The following is a 20197-nucleotide window of genomic DNA, read 5'->3' on the forward strand; positions in this document are numbered from 1 at the left end:
GGTCACGGGCCACGGGACCACCTCCACCCCGATGTCGCACCTGGCTGCGCTGCGGACGTACGCGGTGCGCGCCGAGCCGGCGAAGCTGCCGCCCTCGGTCTACTTCTCGCACACGCAGGCGACGCTCACCGTCTTCGACACCTTCCCCAAGTCGCTCTTCCACTTCCTCGTCCTCCCGCGCCCCTCCCCGGCCCCCTCCGGCCCCTCCGTCCTCGACCTCGCCAGCCTCCGCTCCCTCCTCCGCACGGACCCCGCCAGCGCCCGCGCGACCCTCCTCGCCCTCCGCCAAGAGGCCCTCCGCCTCCGCGACCACATCGAGGCGGAGATGCTCGCCCGCTACGGCTTCCGCTGGGACACCTGGATCGGCTTCCACGCCGCCCCCTCCATGGAGTGCGTCCCTCCCTCCCTCCCTCCTCCTCGTGTGTACCCCCGCCGATCCCGTCCCCGTCCCCGTGACCCACCCCGCAGGCACCTCCACCTCCACGTCATCTCCGCCGACCTCTGCGGGCCCGCCCTCAAGACCAAGAAGCACTACAACTCCTTCCACCCGACCGCAGGCTTCTTCCTCCCCCTCGACCACGTCCTCTCCCTCTTCGACGCCACCCCCTCCTACTACGACTCCGTGCGTGCCCCCGTTCCCGTTCTCACCACCTTCCTGCCCACCCCACCCCCGCGCTCACACACCTCTTCTGCACGCAGTTCTCCAAATTCAACAAGGCCCAGTACGAGCCCCGCCTCAAGCAGGACCTCCTCTGCTTCCACTGCGGCGCGCCCCAAAAGAACATCCCCGCCCTCAAGGCACACCTCCTCCACGAGTGGGAGCAGCTCCGCGCGCGCACGAAATGGCACCTCGACCACCACGCCCAGCAGCAGCAGAAGCGCTCCCTCCAGCTCGCCACCGCCACCGCCACCGCCACCGCCGACGCCGCCATTGCCACTGCTACTACTCCCAGTGCCGCTTCCGCGGTACCTTCGGCACAGAAGCGCAAGCGCCAGGTCGGTCCAGACGACGATGACGGCGGCGAGCTCGACGATCGCCAGCCAAAGAGGTGCCATTTGGATCGTCAGCCCAGCCAGAACGCCATGGACATCGATTGACGGCCCCTTGGCTTCGGACTCAGACCCGACTAGCATATATATCTCCCCGTACGATCACGGACATCTCGCCGTCGTACTTACTGCGCATGCCTTGTATGCATGCCCTGCTTATGTTTAACCTGCACCTCTCGCTTCGATGTAAATACTTCTCCACGGGCTCTAGTCTATCGTGCGCGATGTCGCACTTCCAGCGTGAACTTTGGGTAGTACAACAACAAAGACAACAACAAACAACTGGACAAATCCCTCCTGCTTGGCTCGTTCTCGGTTCGTTTATGCATGCATTTTTCGTCCCGTCGATCCCGCCGTACGCTCAAGCCGCCGGCTGCGACTGCTTCTTCTTCCTCGACTCCTCGCTCGCCTTGCGGATCGCCCACGTGAGCTCGTACGTCTTGCACGCGTCTGACACACGAACGATCGATCAGCCACACGCGCGACGGAGGAGCGAGAGAGACCGCGCAGCGCGCACGCACCGTCAAACGACGACAGGATCGTCGCGCTCTCAGGGTCCTCCTCGATGTCCTCGATCACGTCGATCAGGTTCGACACCTCGGAGAAGAACGGGTCGTCGTCGGGGAACCGGTGCGTCTCGTCCAGGTCAGAGCCCGGGCGCCGGATGTACAGCGTCGGCTGCACGTACGGGTCCACCAGCCTGTCGTCCGCCAACGTCCGCGACGCAAAGAAGAGAGACGTCGGTCAGTCAGTCAGTGCCGGTCGGCAGTCGAGCGAAGCAGATCAGGGCGCACTTGAACTGGTACCCGTCGGCGTAAACCTCGAGCTCGCAGCTGTAGTTGTGTCCCTGCAGCGCGACGACGTGCATGAAGCTTCCGACCGCCCCGCTCTCGTATTTCCTGCCATTGCCGCGCACGCCGCTCAGCAACGTCACTCGATCAACTTCGACGCGGGCAGCGGACGTACCAGGTCGCCGACGTGACGCGCGGGATCCTGTTCTCGGGCGGGATCGCGCTCTCGTCGAACGCGATCTTGGTCAGCTGCCCCGCGTTCTCGTGCCACTCGAGCGAGTGTGCGACGACGGACGAGATGTCGACCTCGCCCCCAAAGTAGCGCGAGAGGTCGCAGAAGTGCGTCCCCTGCTCGACGACGGGGCCCGCGCTGCAGGAACGAACGCTTTTAATTACCATTGACTTAAAGGCGAGGCGCATGCGCACCTCTTCGACTTGTCCCACCAGTCGGGCTTGGCGATCGCCTCGTAGGCGCAAGCGTAGCGCGCGATGGTGGACATGACCGAGAGGTTGTTGTCCTCGATGATGCGCTTGATCATCTGCACGGCCTTCAAGTACCGCAGCATGTACCTGCGCCCCGATGGCACGTGAGTCTCTCACCGCACACGCCTCGACGAGATACGCACCCGACCGAGCAGATGGTCCCGCTTCCGTCGATCTGCTGGGACACCTTGAACGCCTCCGCAATCTCGCCCTCTGGGCCAGTCGCGATCGGCTTCTCGATGAACATCGCGACGCCGGGGAAGTAGCGCATGATCTGGAGCTCGATGTCGCGCCCCGGCTGCGTCGTGCCGCGGAACATCGGCGGCGAGCCGACAATCACCGCGCGCGGGCGGTCGCGCGGCTGCATGTTCTTGACGAAGTCCTCGAGGGTGCGGAACACGCGCGTGTTCTCGTACGCGGAGCGCACGAACGTCTCGCACTTCTTTTGCAGCACCGACGTCGCGCGATCGATCGCGGGGTCGATGAGCGCGACGACCTTGAGGCGCGGGCCGAGCTTGCTGGGAGGTGGGAACAGGGGTGAGGGCGGGGCGAGGAGGCGGAGGAGGCGGAAGGTGCTTACTGCTCGAGACGGAAGGAATGGTTCCATGGACCTTCGTCCGAGCCTGGTTGAGACAGCGGCTGTCAGCACGGCCCATGACGGGCCAAGCTCCAAGTCTGGTTGATCGGGCGTCACGCACCAAACATAATATTACCGGCGCCTACGAAGACGACGTTGAAGTCGTCACTGCCTTGAACATGATGGGCCCTGTTGGCGACCCGATCGTGTCAGCAACGGGTTGGGCTGGCGGGGTGGAGCGCTGAAACATGTCTTGTCGGGCTCTTTGCACAACGGAAACCCAACGATGCTCAACCATTATATGGAGCATCGTGTAACAAGACACAGAGAAGGTGGACCCCAAAAGGCCAAGGATGCATTGGGACGCAGCGAAATGAACACGTACTTGTCCATAGGAATCAATCGGGACGGATCGATAGACGGACGCCTCGAAGAGATCTCAGAAGGCCGCCTATCGGACGGGCGACGCCCCGAGGGCCTGCGGTTAGCAGGGAAGTTCTGCATAGTCAAGATATCCTGAAAACGAATGCGAAAAAGCCCGCGTCAGCTCGTGTGTTCGATCTCTAGCTACATGGGCGGGGCGTTGTGTGAAAATTACTTGCAAACGAGAGCTAAGTGAGTCGAGGCTGGATGGAGGTGCGATGGGGTGCGATGGGGATGGAAAGGGAGAGAGAGGGCTTGTATATGTGTGCGGGGGGCAGATGAGGAGCAGATGAGAGAGCGGTGGAGAGGACTGGAGGCGTGGTGATAACCCCAAGCACTGGCCCGATCCGGCTATCGTGTGTCCAAATACGTCACCGCGCGGACGCAAATGGGGGATAAACGCGTGAATGGATACATTTATTATTTCTGGGGGACCTCTGCAATCGGACGCAACACAAATGGTGGAGGAGGGAACGAAGAAAGGTTGGGTATACTAGGCCATGAGCAATGGACAACAGTTAAATAGGTCGTGCATCTCGCCGAATCGAACGTTCCATTGCCATACTCTTCCGTCCGGATCGCGTAGTGATTGTGGTGGTTGAATACTGAACGTCTGCGCCGTCTGTCTCTCCAGTCCTCGCCGCATCACGACGTGGCCGCGGTCGCGTTCGACCCCGTTGTTGCTGCCGTTGTTGTTGTTGCTGCTGCTGCTGCCGCCGCCGCCGCCTTCTTCTCACGCGCACGGCGATCGAGTTCTACGCGACGGCGCTCCGCCGCCTCGAGACGCTCGGACATGGCGCGGAGCTCCTGCTTGAGCTTCTCGTTCTCCTCGGACAGCTTCAGCACGTTGCTCGCGCGCTTGGAGACCTTGTCGGATCTGCGGGCGTCGTTACCATCCGCGTGCCTCCCTGAGCATGTTCGCGCGGGCCTCGAGCGGAGAGAGGGGGTGGTCAGATCTGGACGGGAAGACTTACGTCGGAAAGGATTGGCCGATGATGGATTCGAGCGAAAGCGACAGGTCCAGATCTGGCGCTGGGATTTCCGGGAGAGGCGGCAAGGACGACGTTTCTGCCTGGTCGTCGGCCAGAGTCGACGATGATGCGTATTTCTGGTGGGACGGCGATGCCCTAGCGGGGACGGGCATGTCACGTCAGCGTCGCAGCGCAGACACGGGGATTGCACGCACTCTACGTGGGAACGGTCGTGGGGGAGATCTACTTTGTCGGTGGACATGATTTTGAGGAAGGGGGCGAAAGGAGAGTGGGCTTGTCCTAGAGCGAGGAGGACTTGGATGTGTGGAGGGAGTTGACGCTAAGACGCAGACGATAGATTGGTAACCGGGACGATTGCCGTATATGGACATCGAGTTGCTCGCTTCGCTGCCGTCCGCTCAGCTTCTGAGCAACTACCAAGACGACCACGACGAGGACGACGGCAGCGACGACGAGTGCGGCAGCAACACACACCCCAGCACTCGCTACGACGCTCGACGGCGCGAACGGTGAAGACGCACGCTGGCCGACGCGGCAGAGCGAGTTCGAATAGGGAAACCCGGCCGCCCGGTTAGAGGCGCAGCCCGCCTTGGAGTGATATCAGCCCTCCTCCTCCTCCTCCTCCCCGACGCGCGCCCCGCCCCCCATGCGCTCCATCACTGCCCCCTCCCTCTACGCTCCCCACAACATCTCCCAAAACACATTCGACTGGCGCTCTCTCCTCTCCGACCCCATCCACGACCACATAGCCGACCTCCAGCCTCAGCCACATTCCTATCAGTCCCAACCACATATCCACCCTCAACATCTCCCCACATCCCTCCAATTATCCTCGCCCCTCTCCGCACCAGACCCGTACTACACTTATGCGCCCACTGCCCCCGCAAATCTTCACCTCGCCCCCTTGCCTTCCCTCTCCTCGCTGCCCAATTATCAATATGCCCCCCCAGACGATATACAACGGATCCTAGATATGCAGATGTCCGCATCCCTCCTCTCCCACCCGTCCGACAATGTACATCACCCACAAATGCACCCACAGGACCTCCACCACGAAGAACTGCGTTCCCCAGTCTCGATCTCAGGTAGTTTCGTCAGTAGTGGCCATTTCGACATGAGCCCCAGCCTGTCGCCCATAGACGCCCGTCTCCCCCACGAGTTTCCCGCTGCGGGATCTATGCACCTCAGCCCCCTTTCTCCCAAACATGAACCCCTCCAGGCCGTCCTCCATCCTTCCGCCCAGGAGGACCACATGCTCAGCTTCGACTCCTCCGTACGTATCCATACCTACCATACCATCCCTCTGCTCGTACCAACCCATCTTTCAGACGCACACTTTTCCCAAACGCCCCAAAGCATCCCAGCCGGCCGAGACAGATCCCTTTGCTGCCGCTTTTCTGCAGGACCAGATCGGCGACGAAAAATGGAATATCTTCTCCGCTCGACTCTACGAGCGCCGCCTTGGCGGGTCCAAGGCGCGCACCCGGGGCAAGAAATCCCCAGCCGAGCACGAGCCCCGCAACAGCGGCGCTTCCGCCATCGAGTTCCTCGTCAAGGTCGAGGTTGTCAAGGAGGTCCTGAGGGTCTATGTCCCGTAGGCGCCCATGTCGCCCTCGTCCTCCGATGGCTCTTTCTGACTAACGCTTCGCTGCAACAGACATCCCTACAATCCGTTCAAGTCGCTTACGCATGCATACGACCGCTCGCCCACAGGCTACGTTGTTCTCACCCGCGCGACCATTCTCTCCCTCTCTGGCTGGTCTAATACTCAGTTCTCCTACTGGGCTCGGCGTGCAGAGGCTGTCTCGGTCCTCGCGCAGCATGACACTCGCCTGCACGAGGTCGCCGTGGCTCTTGAACGCCGCCTGCACCCGTCTGTTGTCGCCTCGCAAGCGCAGTCTTGGCCACAACCCCTCACCTGCCCCTCTCCCTCCTCCCCGCCCTCTCCCCTCACGCCGCTCTCCTCCAGCAGTTCCGGCGCGAGCATCTCCCCTCCGACGACGCTTCACGACCTGCCTGAGCCTACCGTAACGGGCAAGGGCCTCGACCAGCTTATCGACGACGTCAAACGACGCACGGGCGCCTCGCCCTTCCTCCGCGGCAAACATGCAAGCCTTGACCCCTTTGGTGCACCCGGCGGCGACCGCGAGGCCCCGCCCGCCGCCGCGGCGGTCTACACGCCGACGTTCCAGACACAGATGTACACCCATGAGGCTCCCCCTCCCGCCTCTGCCGTCGACTCAGCGACCACGAGCCCGGCCAAGAAGAAGCGGAAGCGCAGGGAGAGTGACTGTACCTCTCCCAGCGGGGAGAGCGCCATGCCGGCACTCTACGCGGCCAAGACCGAGCCCAACTTTGACGGTGGCGTCGTTTTGGGCGGCGCCGGCGCCGGCGGGCAGGACGCTAGCCCGAACAGGGCCGATCAACGCCGCGTCCTGTTCTGTGTGTCTGCTTCGCGCGCGGCGACGCCCCCGTGTGTGTCGCAGACCATGGTCCTCAAGCGGCGCCGCCTCTCTGAGGACGCAGGCGGTGCACGCGTCGACTCGTTCCCTGTCTCCGACTCGCGTTCGGAGACGGACGGCCCACCCCGCAAGCGCGCCCGAACGGGCACGATATGATGCCCCGGATATGATTGTTGATGGACATGCGCCACGGTCCGCGGACGACAGCCGCTTATATTCTTGATCTTGTAACAACAGCTCTGTATATCGTGTACTCCTCCGCCCATTCTCTCTCGTCGTTCTTGCTTCTGTCTCCACTATGCGGTCATCTTTCTCGTTGTATCGGCCTGGGTATACATGAGCTCTCGGACTCGTTGTTGTTGTTGTATGTACTGTATCACCAGGATTCACCATGCCCTCTCATTCCCTACCTCCCCTCTGTTCTTGCTTAGCTCCCTCTCTTCCCTCTCTGTACCATGGGTTTCCATCTGCTTACGCTTGTCACGACTCGCGGTCGCTAGTGCTCGATTTCGTTCTTCTCCAGTGCTTGATTTGTTCTTGTTCGTTGGTCACCGCTATATCTTGTGTTCGTACGGCCGAGTAGGGGCACCTCTATCATCGGCCGGACGTTGCATGCCTACACTCGTCTGGTCATGACAGATTCCTGTTAATGTACGCTACATAGTGTCTGCAATGGCATTTATCTTTTTCCGTGTTTCGTGGACCTTATGGCGCCATGAGCGGCGTGGGCGTTAATGTATTCTATGCTTGCCTGGCTTAGCGGTCAAGGCGGCACATCGGGCAGTGCCCGAACCCTCCATTGCGACGCGCCCGGGGTCGAGACAACCGGGATCCACATTTTTGAAAGACTTCGAAATGTAATGGATTCTGCTTTCTGGCTGCTCTATCAAGCTATCAAGACCTACAACTCTGTGCGGTTTCTGCCTTGTTTTCTGAGACATTCAAGCACCGGATTGAATTGCGTGCTCAGGTGAGGTGAACTCGTGACGCGGGGACCTGCGGGAACCCCGGAGCACGGCCTGAACGCGACTCGTCTCCTACTTACATCGCCGAATCCACCACGCAGTAGAAGTGCAACGCTCTTTGACGTCGACGACGGCGTTCTCCACGGCTATCCCGGACTGCCCAGCACCAGGTTGCCTCGCCTGTAGAGTCTAGACACACACGTCATCGACAGCGCACGCAGCACATGGCTGGGACGCTGCCCTCCGCGCGAACAGGCTACCTCTTCATAGCGTCCGCGGTGGCGTTTCTCGCCATCGGCGCCTACGCCGTGCTCCTCAGCGCCCTGCTCCCGCAGCCCGGCATCTGGGTATGTCGATTCACTCAGACTCAGACTCCACTTCCACACAGAGCCCTTCCCTTCCGGTCCACCGCGCGCCCGTTTTACTGATGCCGACGATCCCCGGACCGGCAGCTCCTGGACGCGCTGCGACGGGATACGCATTACAAGTACTTCGCGCTGCTGATCATCCCCACGACGTCCTATTTCGCGATTGCGAACTGGGTGGGGTGGCAGTTCTTCATGAACTCGTGAAGCCTTGGTGGTAAGCGCTCTTGCTCGTCGTATGGATCTATGCAGCTGAGCTTTACTCGAATCGTCCATAACCTCGACATAGCTGGTAGCGGCTGGTGGTATGTCTTTCCTTGCACCTCCTACAAGCTCATCATCGAATTTTGAACTTAGTGACGTCGAGCATATGTCTTCGGTGGACGACGGAAAGGTATCAGCAGACGCGTTTGCATGCCTTCCACTCAGCGCAATCATCAAGATAGACTCTCTTGATTAGTAGGTATATACCACCCCCGTTGGTACACAATAGCACGGTGAAGTGAAAGCCGTAGATACCAGAGACAAATGTAACAATTGGGGTTAGGGCCACGTCTAGGAAAACAGACAGCAACCAAACTCAGTACAATAGCCAATAAGTTATCGAGAGATAAATAAGATCCTGACTCTCGTATCCACACTGCTAACGATCGGAGCACGCGCCACTATACACGAATTCATGGGCTCAGAGGACTGGGGGAACGACCCCTCACTGTAGGTGTCCGTGACCTCCTCCGGATCTCCCGAAGCTCCGTCCAGAGGCTTCCCCGCTCCCCCGACGCCGAGATCGGCGCTGTGCGCGTAGGGCTCGGATCCCTCGTCGCCCCCACTGACCGCCCGGGGCTACTGTCGCGAGCACCAGTGCTTCGGGCTGAAAATCGTGGACGCGTGGGGCTCCGCTCAGCATTGCGCCCGGTCCGCGCGCGTGAAGACAAAAGGCTGGCAATGCCAGCGCGCGCGCCGACATGTTTCGGTCGTGGCTGTATGGGAGACGCGGGTCGCGGGACCTCGACTTCGGTATCGGCGTCAGCATCAGTGTCGGTAGCTTCTGGGTCGGTGCCGGGCGCCGGCTTGCGTGGGAATGAGGGGCGAGAGGAAGGTGGTGCGAGGGAACGAGGTAAGGCTGGTTGTACGCTCTGTCGGGGTGCGGCGGTAGGGAGACGCATGTATCGTGCGCGGCTGCAATTCATGTTATATTCGGACACGGATATGAAGCAATAGGGGTTTACTCACGCGACAGCTCTGAGAGCGATCTTCGTCCGATGGGCTTGCACCCACTTCTCAAAGGCTTTCGCTGCACATGAATCGAATCGCCGTTAGTGCTTACACACAATTATGGCAGTGTTAAAGACGTACCAAGAACAGTCTTCTTATCTTTCTCCCGAGCTTCCTTGGCCTGTAGCGCGCGTGGCATGGCCGCACGCCACACTCTCCAAAACCTGGCCTTGGTGTATGTTGCATGGAAGCGCACGGCCGGAAGCGACTGTGCAAGGCGAAGTCAGGGGATCTGAGGAGCAATAAATCACAAGGAAATAAACTACCTTGGTCTTGGAATGCCATGTGACGAAAGTCCGATACAGAAGGGCATTCTGGTTCTGCAAGAGGAAGGTTCGTTCCTTGAAAGAATGTGTTAGCACGGGGATGACCTGAATTCAACGGTCCAGGTACGCACAATGGGTCGGAGCCGTTCACCCTGGAAGCGCCCTCTCCATTTATCCCAGGCAGCTGCTAGACGATAACGTTGCATCTCTTTTTCATTTTCTTGCAAGACTACACGTCTATTATGAGCTGTCCGTGCGGCCGCCAGCCATTTGTAGAACATGCGTCGCATGTTTTCTGTTATAAGCAGGAGGAAAATGATCAGATGACGATCTAGGCGCCATACGTTGACAGATTGAAAACTTGCCTTCACGTTTGACGTCTTGGTAGCTTTCCATGAGACTAAGCTCTTCGACGTGTCGTATGCATACACCCTTCCATTTCTTGAATGCGGTTCTGCAAGTGCTGTTAGACAAGAAGGTAACCAATGAGAAGATGGGAAGAACAGACGTGACTAATGCCCTATCATTACTCTGCGCAACCTCTAGCTCGCGCAGCTTGATCTCAATGACGCGATTAGTCCATCTGCTAAGGACTCCACTCAAAGTGCGCTAAAGGCATATCACTGTCAGATGACATGAGAGCCGCAAATGGCTCGTTGACATACAGTGGTGATGCGACTTCGAAGTTCTTCCTCCGCCAGTCTATGGTGTCGTCTACGGAAAGCCAGTTGCGACCAGTCTGTACGAGAATGAGCACAAGCGACCAACACGACATCCATCCATCCACGTACCCTGGAACATCCTCTTTGCCTTCTGCCGCTCATACTCCTTGAGCATCTTCTCTCGTCTCTGTTCGTCCCGCTTCTGCATCCACGCCTTCCAAGCTTTTCGCATGACGAAAAACTTCTCAGCAAGTCTTGCTTGTCGCTGAAGTTTCAGCATGGCCCTGAGTTGTAGCCGCCAAGTAAACATTGTTCTGAACTGCAGCTGAGCGGTGTGATATTGGGCAGCAAACGCTGCGGAATTGTGATGGCTCATCAATCGCTGCTTCCACACAGCCAATGCTGAAACTGCAGTAGAAGAGTTGGTGCGCATAGAAAACGCAATTGCTTGGTCTACGAATAAAGGGGTATATAAGCTGACCGTGATTAAACGCAGATACAGATTTCACAAACCTTCCAGCTCCTTTTGCCGCTGCAACTGTTTCGTCCAGACCGCCCAAGCTTGTTTCAGGGACCTAGTGATCTTGACTCGCTCCAGTAGCTGCCCACGTTCGCGAGCTTTCCAAACTCTCGCTACGGCACGCACCAGAACGTCCTCTTGACGAGCAACGTGCTTGTCTGCACGTCTTTCCAGGGCCTGTAGATGTCATCAATATATATCGAGGGTGTAATGCTGCATACATACTCGGATCTGGTTTTGTGAAGCTTTCCATCGTCGCATTGCGCTCTTCTGGACTAGGACATCATAGAATGCGTCTGCGGTACGGAGCTTTTGCCTGGAAATCATCTGAGTTAGAGCCTATAACCAACAAAATAAGAACCGACTTGCATTTGCTGTTTCCATTTACCCAATGCGTCTCTTGCGATTTGTGTCGAGACGCGAGCGGCAAGGGCGGCCTCCAGATTCTTCAAATCAGCAGCCCTTCTCCACATATCCCAGCTCCTTGCAACGACGCTCTTCTCTCTTGTCTTCACATAGCCATCGATTTTTCCTTCCAGGCCATCAATCCGAGCCAATTTCTGCTTCCATAGGTTGAAGAGTCGAAGGACCAAACGCTCGGTGTAATGCTGCCTAGACAAGTGAGATTGGTACAACTGCCGCCATTTCGCCCATGCGTCCTTCTGTAACTTGCTCTCCCTCTTCTCTCGAATGAGCTTCATCTTATTCCTCATCTCATCTCGCCACATGGCCTGCTTTTTGAGTATATGCTTGTTTTGCCAAACGGTGAGAGCGGCCTTGAGGCATTTTTTGTCAGAAAGGGTTTGCACGCGCTGGTCCAGATCTCGAAGAGCTAGCAGACGCATGTGCCATTTTTGCACGGTGAGTCTGAGGATGAGCGTATCGCGAGCTTGTGCAATTTGCTCGCTAGTAGTCTGGTAAACGTAGTTCAGTGAGCAGCCTACGACTCAAAAAGCAAGGGCACGTACTATGATCCAGTCAAGCCCTTGTTTCCAAACCTCCCAACACCGTTCGACTAGCCTTTCTTCCCTGAACAGGTCTGCTTCCCTCTCGTCTTGAGCCATCTTGATCTTGTTCCATGCGTTATCTTCGTCGATAGCGCTCGCACGTTTCGGTTGAGCTCGAGGGGGATCGACGGGGGCGATCCTTGAGGAAGGAGCATATGTTCCGATCTGAGATTTTGCTCGAGCTGGGGCCACTTTAGGAACAGCGATGGAAGATTTGACATCACGGACAGTTGTCTTATAAGATGGTGGCGTTGTTGATATTGACTCCGCAGTATCAATGGTTTCTGAGTCTCTTGAAGGCCAACGCGAGACATGGCGCATAGGCCGGATTGGCACCGGCTGAGGAGTAGGGTGACTCGAAACTTTGCCAATGTCCACAGAGTTCGAGGTAGTGGCGGTCATTTGGGAGGGGGAGGGCTGCCTTCTGCGGTGCAGTTGAGAAGGGACATGGTGATGATGAACGTCCAGCTCCGTCTCGTCAGTGACTTCGGTAGGCGTCATCTCCGTATCATCTGGAGGATATGTCTCCAGGGCTTTGGGAGTGTTCCCATGCTGCAGCGTCCGTAATCGCATGAGCAATCGAGCGGCGGGATCGTTGGTTGTAACAGCTTCCTGCGCTGGACGACTCTGCTTCATAATAGGCCTGCTCGTCCTGCCTGTGGCCGCTGCCCGTGAGGGCGCTGTGGAGTTCGCTACGTACCCATGCTGAAGTTTGACCGCATTCCATTTGTCCCCCCAATTCTGACCCTTCAGAGTGCCCAACTTCAGCAGCTTCCCGTAATAGACAACTTCGTTTTGGGGATCTAGTCCCCTCTCGTGCAGTACGTCATTATATGCCTTGAAGATGGACAGAAAAGTGGTGGCCGATGGTGATGCGCGGCTGATGACAGCGTCAATAAACTCAATCTCGTTTGGGGTTAAGCTTGCGAGCTCAGAAGTAGAAACTGCAGACGAGCGGGAGAGATCCGAAACAGCAGTAGAGTGGTGAGCGACAGTCGGTGTACTAGCAAAGCTGGGTGGCCTCGGAGGGGTAGACGCGCGGGTGGGTGCAAAATATGCCATAGCCTTCATGGTGGATGGGGCATAAGATATGTTGAGCGGACGAGACAATGATAAAGGCAATTTGCCACGGCAAGCTGTTGTTGACGGACCGCGGCTCAGACGCGTCGAGCCATGAGGCACGTGGACGCGTTTGTGGCAACAATTTCGTACACTACATAGTACAGAGAAAAGTAGGAGACGTATGGTACAACAGACACGTAGTTGTGTTCGATGTTACAAACTAAAAGTTCATTAAGAAGCTAGAAGGGACCAGAGTTTGCGGAAAGACTCAGAAGATGACGCGCAATGCGCTAGTTGTCACAGATTCGACAGGGCAATATGGGCATTTGACCCGCCTGTAGAGCAAGGATCAAATTGTCGCTTATCAAGGAAAGATTGACGGATACCCACCCGTTACCCTTACCCAACTTCTGCAGGCTGTCCTTTGATATAACATGTCCACATGTCATCATCATCGGTGGGTTCTGCTCTGTCGCTTGGTCCTTGGATACGGGACATGCAAAGATAGAGTGATATCTATTTTCCGGTGGCAAAGGTATTTCGATCTAGAGCACACAATCAGTATCAACCAACATCACAGAGTCATCGCTTTGTACACTCACGGGTAGTTCGTCAGCTTGACTCCATTCGCTCTTTCGTTCTCTCATAATCTTCCGCCCTTTCTCGATCTTAGCAAGCGCTCCACCGCCGCCAATGTCCCCGACGACCTTCAAAGGCACTTGCTTACTCAATCCTAAACACGCACTAAATTCAGTGGCAAACATGGGCTCTAGATCGCAGTGGACAGTGGGTGAAGCCAGATCGGCGTAAGGCGACGTTTCAAGTTTTTGCAGGTACATTATGCAAGAAAGTAGGCGCTGGAACTCGCCAGGATGTGAGTCGTAAAACGGTCGGAGATACTTGTTGGCGTAGTCTATTGCATGGGTAGGGATCGGCGTGTGTGATGCGGAAAGGAGGCGAAGATACTTCGAACGATGGAGATAGAATTCTAGGGATGATGCCCGTGATTGTAAAAACGGGCGATTATTCCTGACCCATCTGCAGACGTGGCAAGTTAGTCGCAATTGTCATAACAGCTGGCAATATGCGCACTCTAGGGCAGGATCGATATTCTGCTCTCGTAAAGCGACAAGGATTCGGTGCAGATCAATGAACTGGGCTTGCAGCTCTGTCGATATATCCACGTTGAACTCCTGAGTCCCGTCAATGAGGTATGTTGACAGTTACTTGGATCTAGTAGCTTCAAACTCACCTCGATGAAGGTTTCGGCGGTCGAAAACCGCCCTATTCGTAAGAAATGCATAGCGATGACATGCTCCAGGGCGCTCTCTGCCTCTGAACTAGCAAACAACGGGTTGTATGTGGGCAGGGGGTTAGTGAAGCGCTGACGAACCTTCCGTCAATAGAGCAGTGTCTCGGATCCAGAGTCATAACTGACCTTGTCCAAAGCCTTGCCATATCGTGCGAGTGTGTTGTACACCTCCTTCTGCCGGTCGTCAATCTCTTTTTTTCTTGTATCCACTACCTTACATAGATCCCGAATTTCCTCCTCTGAAGCTACGCCATCCATAAGATGCTGTCTGAGATCATGAAGTGTTTCGAGGAGGAAGTCCAGCGAGTTGTCTATGGATGGCGACTTCCCTTTGCTCGGAGAAGAGGATGTTGAAGTCAGTTTCTCGAGCTTGACGAGCTCCTTCACCGCTGCGTCCATCGTTTGTTGGCCAGGTAATGTTGGGTGAGTGGAAATGTCGTAGGAAGTGGGTAAACTGTTGCAAGACAAGCCTCGCACGAAGCTCGTCGTCATTCGAAGGACCCGCACGTGATGTCAGGCTGTTTTCTTTTAGAGTAAATTGCCTTCTCAGACTTCCCCCATGGCTCGTTTTCTGACTGGCGATGAGTTGGGCAACATAAAATCTCTCACATACACCTCCGTCGATGGACACAAAACGGATGTTCAGACTTTGTATGATGGAAGCGGGTCCGGTAAAAACAAGTCGATCCAGGCGCTCGCCGTCGCATCTTCGGTATCTGAACGAGGGAGAGTGGTATGCAATTCGTAACTTTGCCGTTAATTGCACGTTTTAATGTTTATGTTGAAGGAAAGGTAGCAGCAGCGCACGCTGATGGATCAGCGACCGTCTTCAACTTGAAAGATAGCAGTATTGAATTACTGCATGAGTGGAAAGAAACCCGCTTACGGGCTGGTCAAAACTATGTCGGCTTGGACATCTTCCAACAGTACGTTATTTTGTGCTCAAAATTTCGTGAAGTCCGCTCAGTCTCACATCAGAGGGATTTACTCCTGCACCTCGAACGGTGCCCTCCGCCGGACAGTTAATATCGAGGATGAATCTCTGACATCCCAAACCGCCGTACTACCCATGCGATTGTCCGATTGGCGTTTATCTTCGGACGGAAGTACATTCGCATACGTGGGGGATGAGGTTGAGTTGTCGGTTTGTGACGTCGAGCAGATATTTGCCTCCAAAACTCCTCCAGGGGCGACAGCTAGTGTCAATGGGCAAAAACGAAAACGACGGGATGGCCTCTTACCCGGCGAAATCTGGCGGGCAAGAAATGTATGTCTGAATTCATAATGACAACCCAATCCCTTGATCACCTCTCCTATCTTAGGTGGCCAATGACTCGCTCAGCCTTCGCCAACCCGTACACAATAATTGCTTGACGTACATAATGCCATCGCTGTCCGCCTCTCAGCATCATCTACTTGTTGGCACGCAGTTTGGCAATGTTCGCCGGTATGATACGCGGAGCTCTCGACGCCCAGTTGCAGACTGGCAAAAAGTGGCGAAGACTGGAGGCATCAAGGCTGTAGAAAAGGGCTTTCATGAACAGTATGTCATCTGCCAAAATGCTCAGCTCAGAATGGACCTGATCATTCTGCGCAGCGAAGCACTCGTTACAGACCAAGGCTCCAGCGTATTTTCGCTGGACTTACGGAACGGGCGGGTTGCGTATGGCTACAAAGGTAATTGTGTATATGTATCAAAACTCTGAGAGCACTGCTGACGATCTACCTAGGCTTATCTGGCACGGCAACTTCCCTGGCTCCTTCGCCCACTGTGCTTGCATCGGTCGCCCTTGACCGGTATGCTCGTATACACAGCACATTCCCCCCCGCAGAACCCGGTCAACAGCAAGAGCACAAAGGCGGTGTTCTGGACACAGTATTCATGAAGAGTACTCCGACAGTTGTAGTATGGGACCGAGACAGTAGCAATATGGAGACAAACACCTTGGACGAGTCGGGCGGCGACGGCGAGGCGGAAGACGATGTGTGGGATGATATGGAGAGCGTGCAAGACGAAGGCAGCGATGTTGAAGTTGACCGGTCAAAACGGAGAGAACTGAAAAAGGCGCGGTCAAAGTAGCTCTGAACTTAAAGCTCTCTGCATACGTCTGTCGAGATGTATATCATGAACCCCAACCACGATGACTATGCCAACTGGCCCATGCATCGCAGATGGAGCTCAAAATTACAGACGAGCGATGAGGGGAATAATACAAATTGAAATTATAGGCCACCAATCTTGCTCTTCCAGACATGCGCCTTCTCGAATCCATTCGTTCCCATTCGATCTACAAGGTAAGTTAGGAAATGCGGAGACGCTGCGCTGGAGGAGGCCTCAATGGTTCACGTACAATCAATAAACGTCTTTTGAATCTCTTCTTTCGAGGTCATCACAAAGGGACCGTATTGAACGACTTCCTGGTCTAGAGGCTCCCCCGCGATCTGCACATGGCAGATTTTTATTACCTCTCAGTAACAGTCAAAGAGCAAGATGTAACACACCAAGATCAGTTCTGTGTTGTCTTCTGTGGCAGTGACATTCACCCCGGTTTCATCTTCACTAGACGACAGGACAAGAGTGTAGTAGGCGTTGTGCTTTGATGGGTTTGACCCAATGCTGACACTTCCCTTGATGGCTACATAGCAATATGGGTTAACGCGTTAGGCAGGCTTCCAGCATGAACATACTGTAGATGAAGGTCGTCCAGCCGTTCGCTAAATGAGTGTAGGCGGGTATTCAGACATGTGACGTATGGCTAAATGCTATTTCCTTACGGACGGCTTGGAAAACAGTCCCAGGCTTTTTGAACCGGAGATGAAAGTACCAACAGCCTCCAAGAGGACGAACGGGCGATTCTACCCCGTGACTCTTCCCGCTGATGACTTTGATCTGTGGGCCGTCAGGGCCGTCAGGATATGCGCTCGGAATGCTAAAACCATGGATCAGACGATTCAACAAAAGCACAGCAAGAAAGAATGGATGACTTTTCAGGATCCAATTCTTGGTAGGTGGGTTCCTACAAAATCTATGATTCGTTCACAGCCTTTGAAAGTCCCAGAACGAGTACATACCACCATCTTGTACTGTAAAGTAAAAGTAAAGTCAACTACGGGCACAGCAACTAGGATCAAAAACCTACCTTCGCTGGAAGGTCGACCCAGAGCTGAAGGCCACGAGGTTCGGGCTGGTCAGGCTCGTTTACCGGCATCTCGGCGTGAATAACTGTATTCACGCTGTAAAACATGTCTACGATTCAATTCATGAAGTCGCTTACTTCCACGGCCCTGCGTCCCAAGTGCATCTTTATAAGGCCAATCATATTCTGAATTGCAGAGTACTTACGGCACACATCCACTGCACACCACCTGTCTTGATCAAGCCGGCGTGTCCAGCGGAGTCTTCATGTCTACTCGATCTTTGCGAAAAGCGTGAGATGTCACGCATAGGTCGAAAGCATATTGCTACCTTACCCCTCGAGCATGTAGGTGATGGTTGCTTGGCCGCGGTGGGGGTGGTCGGGGAATCCCTGATGCAGACATGGTATCAGAGAAAAAATTATCAAGGATTATTTGAGGGCAGCTGACAGCTCCTTTGGAGATATGGAAGTGGTCCAACATCAGGAAGGGTGTAAGATTCCTAAGGGTCATGGTTCCAATAGAGCGCCGAACCATCGCTCCAGCGCCCTGTAAATCCAGGTAATCAGCCTGAGGTCAATATTGTCGCAGCAAGAGTTACTGGCTTCTTCAGTCTCGATTGCTAGGATTTTCTTGATAACAGTCCTTGATATCTGAGTGGCGGCCATTTCGTTTGTATGATCTTCTGAGAGGATTCCTGTAGCGATATCTAACAGTTCACTGGGAAGTTCAACGTTAACGTTGACTGTGTGATTGTACCAAAGATACGCAAGCAAGATAGCGGCTGCAGAAAGCAGTAGAGGGAAAGGCTTGAACATATACTGAGAAGAACATGGCGAAACGGTTTGGCTCTTTATATAGTAGCGTGCGCCACCAATCCTGGACCTGAGGCTGCCTCGTAAGCACTTTCCCTTAATAGAACTTTGTTACCAGGTTGACGTCTGCTGATGAGATGGAGATGACACACCGTCCTACATCTGCTGTTCGATATGACGAATTCCGACATAGAACAATCCATGACGGCCACTGAAACTATCATAATATTTTTCAAGCATCAGGCAGCGTCGGGGTAGCTATGTCAGTCGAGATTCGAGCATAAGACACGGAAACATAGTTGTGGTGTCGATCCTGTATACGGATGATATATTCTTTGAGTCAATCTGACAAGTTTCACAGCTTGTGCCGGATCTCCTTCCTAGCGATCCTGGCAAACCGATCGGCTGGGATACCAGTATGAAGTTGCTTCGCTTGTTCGAAACTTTCCCGTATATTGGCGGCGTCAGGGTCGTTTTGCTCCTTTAAACCGGCTTTCAGCAGCTTCTTCACGCCCAACACGGAACTTGGTTCCAAGCCGGACAGTTGTTCCAGCAAGTGTTTACGGACGGCCACATGAAATGACTCAGGTGTCTGTTGAGCAAAGATTTGACTGTAATAGAAGAATCAATCAGAAAAGACAGAAAAAAATTAAATGGCCAAAATGTACTTGACAAAGCCGCAGGCTAGTAGCTCTTCAGCCGTCAGTTTCTTGCCCCAGATGAGAGCTTCGTTGGCTTTCGCAACTCCCACTAATATGTTTACTCTGTCAGAATGCTAAAATTATCTTGAAAAAAGCTCACTGCGCTTCATGAACATGACACTGGATCCGCCTTCTGCAACAAGGCCCAAGAAAGTGAAGGGGACGGATAGCCATGCATTGGGTACACAGTAGATGAAATCAAAGTGACCTAAAAATGCTGCTTTGGGTCTCGGTAAACTGTATTCACCAGATTCAAGGAAGAAATATACCAGCAGCGATGCCTGCCTCCGAGACAGTGGTGTGAGTGGACGGATTCAATTGAGAATCAAATGAGAAATCCACCCATGACTGGTCCGTTCAACGCAGCCACTAAAATCTTGCTGTGAGTGTACAGCTATATGCTCGATTCAGTTAAAGTGGGTGTGATTCATTGAGTCTACCATGTACCGCGTGGCTTGTTTCAGTGTTTGTGTCGGCAACTCTCGTTAAGAACTGGCGACGCAGTGTAGGAGCAGGCAGTTTTGAGGCCTTGACATCGGTCCCACTGTGTCGAAACCTCGCGATGAGAAATACACAAAAAGAGCTTGAGTAGATAGACATACGCGCAAAACCATCTTCCAGTTGCTAGGATGATGGATGTAGATACCATTTACATGTCCAGAAAATTTGTGTTAGCACACACCTTGCCAGACGGTCACCAGGACATCAGGACGTTGATCAATGTCGCGCAAAGCCGATGCAAAGGCTTCATAATCTGCGTGGTTTTATTCTCAACCATGACCTACAGTTCATTATACTGAAGCTGACCTTCTGCCGTGATCGCGTTGAGTGTATCTGGACGGTTGAATGTGATTGTAGCTATTCCTTGTGAGACGTCGACGATGACTTTGCTCATGATAGAAGTTGAGATGGCTTTGTGACAAACGAGCCAGCTCAAATGCCTGAGGGAGCCAATAAGCAGTTTACACACCTTTCTGAACCTACTAGCGCAGTTGCTTCCGTGAATCCGAATTGCTCACCTCGCAGACCGATTCTCCAGAGGCTTACAGCGAGGGGTAGTTCGAGATGTCTGGGGTCGGTTCGGGAGTCTTTTATAGGCTACGAGTTCACAGCATGGCTACCCCGGTTCAGAAAGACCGGACACGTTGATCACGAGGATACTTCAGGGACAAGGCGAAGGTGGGCAAGTCGATAGTTCCCCGGACACGAGCGGGGTCAGCGTCACGCGCTCGGGAAGGACTCGTAACACCCTCGGGCGGATTTTGCACGACCTCGTTCACAACATCGCCACAAGGACCAAGGAGCTACAGAATATTCTAAAAGATGACACAACT

General features: G+C 54.8%; 11 protein-coding genes across 11 annotated transcripts; 5 read left to right on the forward strand and 6 right to left on the reverse strand.

Annotated features, from left to right (window-relative positions):
* Positions 1-31: 31 nt before the first annotated feature.
* Positions 32-1098, forward strand: HETIRDRAFT_309237 (uncharacterized protein; the record flags this gene model as incomplete). Its single annotated transcript, XM_009544508.1, has 3 exons — positions 32-390; positions 469-622; positions 700-1098. The coding sequence occupies 3 exons, from the start codon at positions 32-34 to the stop codon at positions 1096-1098; spliced, it is 912 nt and encodes a 303-aa protein (XP_009542803.1).
* A 134-nt stretch (positions 1099-1232) lies between these two features.
* Positions 1233-3632, reverse strand: HETIRDRAFT_407810 (uncharacterized protein). The gene is made up of 10 exons (XM_009544509.1): positions 3504-3632; positions 3287-3417; positions 3023-3090; positions 2905-2947; positions 2468-2842; positions 2268-2411; positions 2017-2211; positions 1845-1949; positions 1572-1750; positions 1233-1500 (listed from the first exon to the last, which is right to left on the reverse strand). The coding sequence occupies exons 2-10, from the start codon at positions 3292-3294 to the stop codon at positions 1412-1414; spliced, it is 1206 nt and encodes a 401-aa protein (XP_009542804.1). The 5' UTR covers positions 3295-3417; positions 3504-3632; the 3' UTR covers positions 1233-1411.
* A 337-nt stretch (positions 3633-3969) lies between these two features.
* On the reverse strand, positions 3970-4557 carry HETIRDRAFT_448940 (uncharacterized protein; the record flags this gene model as incomplete). Its single annotated transcript, XM_009544510.1, has 3 exons — positions 3970-4201; positions 4299-4451; positions 4511-4557. 3 exons carry the CDS (start codon positions 4555-4557, stop codon positions 3970-3972), a joined length of 432 nt encoding a protein of 143 aa, XP_009542805.1.
* Positions 4558-5248: 691 nt separating this feature from the next.
* Positions 5249-6934, forward strand: HETIRDRAFT_471296 (uncharacterized protein; the record flags this gene model as incomplete). Its single annotated transcript, XM_009544511.1, has 3 exons — positions 5249-5589; positions 5645-5910; positions 5974-6934. The coding sequence occupies exons 1-3, from the start codon at positions 5290-5292 to the stop codon at positions 6932-6934; spliced, it is 1527 nt and encodes a 508-aa protein (XP_009542806.1). The 5' UTR covers positions 5249-5289.
* A 1033-nt stretch (positions 6935-7967) lies between these two features.
* HETIRDRAFT_448942 (uncharacterized protein) lies at positions 7968-8315 on the forward strand (the record flags this gene model as incomplete). The annotated part of the gene is made up of 2 exons (XM_009544512.1): positions 7968-8090; positions 8196-8315. The coding sequence occupies 2 exons, from the start codon at positions 7968-7970 to the stop codon at positions 8313-8315; spliced, it is 243 nt and encodes an 80-aa protein (XP_009542807.1).
* A 39-nt stretch (positions 8316-8354) lies between these two features.
* On the forward strand, positions 8355-8568 carry HETIRDRAFT_167766 (uncharacterized protein; the record flags this gene model as incomplete). Its single annotated transcript, XM_009544513.1, has 2 exons — positions 8355-8413; positions 8466-8568. 2 exons carry the CDS (start codon positions 8355-8357, stop codon positions 8566-8568), a joined length of 162 nt encoding a protein of 53 aa, XP_009542808.1.
* A 217-nt stretch (positions 8569-8785) lies between these two features.
* Positions 8786-12909, reverse strand: HETIRDRAFT_414994 (uncharacterized protein; the record flags this gene model as incomplete). The annotated part of the gene is made up of 13 exons (XM_009544514.1): positions 8786-9287; positions 9342-9402; positions 9465-9591; positions 9650-9724; positions 9781-9944; positions 9994-10103; positions 10158-10258; positions 10315-10388; positions 10441-10764; positions 10825-11008; positions 11057-11140; positions 11197-11745; positions 11800-12909. The coding sequence occupies 13 exons, from the start codon at positions 12907-12909 to the stop codon at positions 8786-8788; spliced, it is 3465 nt and encodes a 1154-aa protein (XP_009542809.1).
* Positions 12910-13168: 259 nt separating this feature from the next.
* HETIRDRAFT_44227 (uncharacterized protein) lies at positions 13169-14611 on the reverse strand (the record flags this gene model as incomplete). The annotated part of the gene is made up of 6 exons (XM_009543513.1): positions 13169-13235; positions 13291-13445; positions 13497-13938; positions 13993-14093; positions 14153-14284; positions 14339-14611. The coding sequence occupies 6 exons, from the start codon at positions 14609-14611 to the stop codon at positions 13169-13171; spliced, it is 1170 nt and encodes a 389-aa protein (XP_009541808.1).
* Positions 14612-14771: 160 nt separating this feature from the next.
* Positions 14772-16292, forward strand: HETIRDRAFT_167763 (uncharacterized protein; the record flags this gene model as incomplete). Its single annotated transcript, XM_009544515.1, has 6 exons — positions 14772-14945; positions 15005-15138; positions 15191-15479; positions 15535-15755; positions 15810-15889; positions 15943-16292. 6 exons carry the CDS (start codon positions 14772-14774, stop codon positions 16290-16292), a joined length of 1248 nt encoding a protein of 415 aa, XP_009542810.1.
* Positions 16293-16320: 28 nt separating this feature from the next.
* Positions 16321-18015, reverse strand: HETIRDRAFT_154277 (uncharacterized protein; the record flags this gene model as incomplete). Its single annotated transcript, XM_009544516.1, has 11 exons — positions 16321-16500; positions 16564-16654; positions 16715-16848; positions 16901-16927; positions 16988-17142; positions 17198-17229; positions 17353-17435; positions 17552-17628; positions 17684-17739; positions 17798-17896; positions 17953-18015. 11 exons carry the CDS (start codon positions 18013-18015, stop codon positions 16436-16438), a joined length of 882 nt encoding a protein of 293 aa, XP_009542811.1. The 3' UTR covers positions 16321-16435.
* A 502-nt stretch (positions 18016-18517) lies between these two features.
* Positions 18518-19758, reverse strand: HETIRDRAFT_311052 (uncharacterized protein; the record flags this gene model as incomplete). Its single annotated transcript, XM_009544517.1, has 8 exons — positions 18518-18773; positions 18831-18912; positions 18964-19083; positions 19206-19257; positions 19311-19407; positions 19466-19487; positions 19546-19617; positions 19671-19758. The coding sequence occupies 8 exons, from the start codon at positions 19756-19758 to the stop codon at positions 18518-18520; spliced, it is 789 nt and encodes a 262-aa protein (XP_009542812.1).
* Between the last annotated feature and the right edge of the window lie 439 nt (positions 19759-20197).

The sequence above is a fragment of the Heterobasidion irregulare genome, assembly GCF_000320585.1.
Source record: "Heterobasidion irregulare TC 32-1 unplaced genomic scaffold scaffold_02, whole genome shotgun sequence".
Lineage (NCBI taxonomy): Eukaryota > Fungi > Basidiomycota > Agaricomycetes > Russulales > Bondarzewiaceae > Heterobasidion > Heterobasidion irregulare.